The sequence below is a fragment of the Nelumbo nucifera genome, chromosome 4 (assembly GCF_055504915.1).
Source record: "Nelumbo nucifera cultivar China Antique chromosome 4, China Antique-T2T, whole genome shotgun sequence".
Taxonomy (NCBI): Eukaryota; Viridiplantae; Streptophyta; class Magnoliopsida; order Proteales; family Nelumbonaceae; genus Nelumbo; species Nelumbo nucifera.
The window spans coordinates 62,236,827-62,242,626 of NC_142652.1; the positions used below are offsets into that span (position 1 = coordinate 62,236,827).

The 5,800-nt window shown below is 40.1% G+C and overlaps 1 protein-coding gene across 1 annotated transcript; it reads right to left on the minus strand.

The window, feature by feature from the left end:
• Positions 1-4,536: 4,536 nt before the first annotated feature.
• On the minus strand, positions 4,537-5,199 carry LOC148800597 (uncharacterized). The gene has a single exon (XM_088903797.1). The coding sequence runs from the start codon at positions 5,197-5,199 to the stop codon at positions 4,537-4,539; it is 663 nt and encodes a 220-aa protein (XP_088759923.1).
• Between the last annotated feature and the right edge of the window lie 601 nt (positions 5,200-5,800).

Consider the following 5,800-nt stretch of genomic DNA (forward strand, 5'->3'; position numbering starts at 1 on the left):
TTCAGGTCTTAGCAATTGTTTGATATGCTTGAGCTATACAGGTTTGGACTTCAATTGCAGAGCTTAAAACCCTTAAACCAAGCCTAACTCAGGTCTGGTTACAATTTATTTCAGGTCCTCTTCAGATATTTTAAGATTTCAGCTCTGATCTGATTCAGCCCTACAATATAACAGATATGATCCCAGCCCTAATTGATGTATCCTTGAGTGCAGCATTTTTTTTTTCAGATCCACTGTCCTAGCATCTAGTAGTTGCTGTATATAATTGAATAAATAGTTGTGTATTTGATTTCAGCTGCTATAAAAATTCACAATGACCACTGATTTTAGTATCAGTGGCTACTGTAATTTCAGATCTAAACTCAGATCCAAAGGTGACTGTTCTCAGTAGGTAAGTTTGCAAATCTGATTTCAGGTCTCTGCAATTAATTGAGGCATACAAGACATATAAGTTGGGACTTGAAAGAGAAGTCTTAAGCTCTTGGGATCAGACTTATTTCAGACCTAATTGCAACAGATTTTAGACCTACTTATTGATATTAGGTTTTTTTTTGTAAGTAACTATTTTCAAAAGCTAAGATTTCAGGTCTGATTTTATAAGGTTAGAACCTGAAGAATAGCCTAAAGATCCTAAAATCAGCACTGATTTCAGACCCGTTTATAGTAAAGTTTAGATATGTTTACTTCTATTCATTTTAGTTCAGAGTAGTGTGTAATAAACTCCATTGTTGATCTAGCTAGCTCTCTTTTCCATTAATGATATATTTCACACTTGAATGCTGGTCTAGTTTCAGTAATGGAGCTATGTTTTTCTAGTTTGCAAATTTATAAGAAAATTAGTGTGGATCAGGTCTGCATACATTCACTTACATTGCTGAAATCCTAATGCAGATATGAGCACACAAGAATTAGTTTGTTATTCTAATTTCAGTGGGTTGCTGCATTCTTGCATATTTTATAAAAAAAAAAATCAAATAACTTTGGTAAGGTGCTTATTTCAGTTCTATACATATCTATATACATCAGAACTCTTAGACTGCTAGGCTAGTTTTAATCTTGTAAATCACTTGCATATCAGATTTCAAGAGATATTTATATTTGGATTTTGATATTGTTCATGAAATTTTTCTTGTTAGATGAAATTCAGACTTCTTGGCCTTGTAAATTTCTGTTGTATATCAGTCTTTACCTTGTAAATTGCTGCTAGATTAGGATTACAGATTGGTTAAATTATTTACATTATTTTGAATTGTGTATAGTAGTCTTTTTATTGCTTGTCTTAGATTATTATTATTTAGAATAAAGCTCCTGATCTCTCAAGTTTGAATTCATTTCTAGCAAGAAGAGGCTTCCCACCAAAGTATCCATTTTATAATCCAGGGAATCCTCTATTCACCCTTCTCTTTACTTGATATTGCTCTTGTTGGTTTTATTGTGATTCCCTAACACTAGGAACATTGAGGACAATGTTCATCTTAAGTGTGGGGGAGTGAGCCTGAGGCTAGGGTGTGGGGGTTGGAACCATGCACCTCATTCACCCCAACACACACATATGTAGGCAATGACATAATCAAATAGACTGGAACCCCCCAAGTTCATTGCTATATTTTAGGTGATTCTTAAGAAGAAATACAATGAGTTGAGGGAGACCAATGTATTTGTTAAGTTTTTATTCTTGTGAATGACCAAACTTAGTATATGCATGAGAAAAAAGGGGAGTTGAATATGTCTTTCAGCATAACTAGCCTTAACTACCTTCATGTGTATGAAAGCACTTGATTTTATTGTTAATGGTCAAGAAAGCTAGTGCACATTTGAATTGCTGATACATGAGATTCAATAAGGACAAAGCCCAAATTGACTCCGCTGTTCTGAGCTAAACTAGCAGCTCAGAACATGAGTCTTGTTATCTGCCTCAAGCATGTGACGTGTGAGATGGAGCATAAAATGCACTCACACAAAAAAAAAAAAAGAAAGAGAGTGTGAGACGGAGCATAAAATGCACTCACCCCTAGAAATAAGTAATTATGGTGACAACTGAGGTTCAAAGGGGCATAATAAAGTTGAACTCTCATTAAGATATAGTTACAGATGTGAAACATAGTTCAATTTGATTATTAATTTTGACAATCAAGGAGCTGATTTATATATTGAATGGGAGTGAAGACTGGACTGTGAAAAATTCATATTCTCCTTTCCTTGGATCTTATACATATGTTAAATGGTAATTTACAAGAATAAGAGATGAACACTTACAAAAGTTCCCTGACCACTCAATGCATTTCTATCTTAAAAATTCACCTGATAAATGGTGAGAATAGAGGGGGGGGGGGAATGTTCAGTTTATGGCTGATGTTTTTGCTCGAGGACAAGTAACAACTTAAGTGTGAGAGTATTTGATGAACATACAATTTATCTATAATTTATGAGGTCTTTACATGAATTCTTATGCCGGTTTTATTCAATTTTGCCCTAATTTAGCTTAATGCCAAGAAAGATTTCAAGGGTAATCAATTCAAGAAAAAGAATGCAAAAGGTAAGAAAAGAAGGCCAAACATTACCAATTTCAGTTCAGCTCAGCCATAGAGCATAATTCGGTTCAAGAAGTACAAGTTAATTCTTTGGGAAAACCCAAGAAAAGAAGCCTAGCAAGGAGTAAATTTCGGTCCAGTAAGAGGAGGCTCATTCTCAGCCCAAAAGAGCAGCATAGAGTGTATCTAACATGTGCTAAGAAGGAGCTTAATTGCAGCCCAAAAGAGGTAGGGGTGGCAACCCTTAGAAGGCTCTTAAGAGAGCACTCTAGAAAGTTCAAGAATGGGGTGTATTACACCCCATTCAAGAGGCTTCAAGAAGGGGCAAAAGCTCCATTGAAAATCTATATAAGGAGGCCTCTAGAGGGGGGAGATGTGTTCATTTTCTTGAGTTCAAGGCTCTCTCATCCCTTGGGGTTCGAACACCTTGAAGAGAAGAAGAGAGAAGAAGAGTTAGGCGCAAGAAGGAGAAGGACTGAAGGAGTTCAAGCTAGCAAGAAGAGAAAAATGTGAGTTTGAATTTGGGGGAATTTTGATTCAGAGATCTTATGTAATAATTCCTTTTATTTTCATCTTTCTTTGGTTCGAATTCAGCTTCTTTTGATGTAAATTTTTCTCTCTCCCTCTTTCATTCTTTCTTGTTGAATTTAAGGCTGTAAAATTTCAGATTAAGTAATCAATTTCTTTTTCATTCGAATGGATCTGATTTGTTTTTGATGTTTCTTGAATAGAGGGTGATTCTAGATTAGATTAGCCAATTTATCTTTCAAAACTCAGATCTGAAATCTCAAATATGAGAGTTGTAAGATCTGAATTGCTTGAAAGAGAATTCAGATCTTAAATTTTCAGGTTGGCCAATTTGATCTAATGCTTGGAATCCTTAGAGTGCTTGAGAAACACTCTAGGAATTCAGATATACTATTCAAGAACTGAATTGGATGCAAGGTTAGAGATAACTTGCACAATTCAGTTGGTGATCAATTCAGATTTGAATTGATGCATTAGATGTGTTTGAAGAAATGCATGCATGAATGATTAGATTCTTGTTAGAGATAGAAGAACCGTCACTCATGCATAGGATGAACATGCGCTTGAGAGAGGTTGTTAATGACCTTGGGGTTTTACCAAACCAAGGCTTAATCATGGGCTATTCGAATGACTCAAGTTGATTGGTTGCTGAATCTTGAAATTGGGTTTTATTGCTTATTCTTCTAACTTGAATTGAAGGCATTTGAGCCAATGTTTTAGATAGATTTTAGCCTAGGATTTTAGTTTTTGAATAAAGATATACTATGTTGTTAATCAGATAAGAATTGACCAATTTAGTATTGGTAGTTGTTTCCTAAATCCCCGTGGGAACGATACTCTATTCATTACTTTACTACTTGAACGACTAGTGCACTTGCTAGTGTCACAATGAGCCACATCAGGTAGGCACTAGTCGGCTGACTTTGACATGAAGCGATTGAGGGCTGCTATCCGGCCGGTAAGTCTTTGGGTTTCCTTCACCGTCCGGGGAGGTGCCATATCTAGTATGGCTTGTATCTTCTCAGGGTTAGCCTCAATGCCTCTTTGAGTGATGACGAAGCCCAAAAATTTGCCTGTTGTGATGCTGGAGGCACACTGGCTGGGGTTAAGCTTCATGTTGTACTTCCGCAAAGTGTCAAAGGTCTCAGCTAGGTCCGAGATATGGGTCTCGGCCTTCATGCTTTTTACTACCATGTGATCCACATAAGCTTCGACGTTCCTCCCCATCTGATCTTTGAATACCTTGTTGACATGGCGTTGGTAGGTGGCCCCGGCATTTTTGAGGCCGAAGGGCATCACTCGGTAGCAATATGTGCCATGCTCGATGATGAACGAGGTCTTCTCTTCATCATCTAGGTGCATCTTTTATTTGGTTGTATCCAGAGAAGGCATCCATGAAGTTGAATAGTTCGTACCCTGCAGTGGCATCAACGAGGTGGTCTATCCTTGGCAAAGGAAAACTGTCCTTGTGGCAGACTCAGTTAAAGTCTGTGAAATCAGTATAGATCCGCCATTTCCTGTTAGCTTTCTTTACCATAACCACATTTGACAACCAGTTAGGGTAGTGTACCACTCGGATGAAGCCAATGTCGAGTAGCTTCCCAACTTCCTCTCCTATGGCCTTCCAACGTTCCGGTGCAAAGTTCCTTTTCCTGTGCCGGACTGGCCTAGAGCTCAGGTCCACGCTCAGCCTGTGAGTAATGACTGAAGGGTCAATTCTGGGCATGTCGATGACGAACCAAGCAAAGATGTCGTCATTGAATTTGAGGAAACTTAATTGTTTGGATAGGCTCTCTGGGGAAAGGTTGGACCCGACACGGACTATTTTTTTGGGCTCTTCCTCATCTAGGGGGACCGAGAAGAGGTTCTCTGCCAGTTGGCCTTGGCTCGCTAGCTCTTCTCTGAGGTCAAGGCCCTCTAGTGATAGAGCTTCTTTATTTTTTCCCTTCAACGCTGCTACATAGCACTGGCGGGCAGCATGCTGGTCCCCACGAACAAATCCGACGCCATGCTCGGTGGGGAACTTGAAAGCGAGGTGGTAGGAGGAGATGGCTTCCTGGAGTGTGTCAAGGGTTGGTCTCCCCTTGATTATGTTGTAGGGTGAGCCGATCCTCACGACCAGGAACTCTGTCATCCTCATCACCTACTGGGGCTCCGTCCCTACTGTGACTGGTAGGGTGACCTTGTCCTCTGGTCTGACAATGTTGTCGGAGAAGCCAACTAGTGGGATGTCTGCTGGCTGAAGGCGCTCCGATGCTATCTTCATCTTCTCGAAAGCTTCGTAGAAGAGGATGTCGGCCGAAGAGCTGCTATCAACGAGAATCCTCTTAACTATGAAGTTTGCAATGATGGCTGAAACCACCAAAGAGTCATTGTGGGGGACTGCTACCACCATCAAATCCCCGTTCATGAGGGAGAGGGACTCTTTCTACTTCTTCTTCTTGGGGGCCAGTCCCTGGATGTTTAACTGCCTGGCATAGGCCTTGCGAGCTGAGGCCGAGGCTTCACCCGAGGCCGTGCCTCCAGCTATGACGTCGATGACGCTGACTATTTGTTGATGCTGCTGAGAGGACGAGGCGCCAGCCTCGCCCCTGACATACTGCTTGAGGTGGCCATGGAGGATGAGGGACTCTATCTCATTCTTGAGATCGTAGCAGTCCTTGTTGAAACTTGCAGTACTTCTTCGGGTTCCCCCTTTGGGGATTCTTCTTCAATTTCTCAGGCCACTTCATGAATTTCTC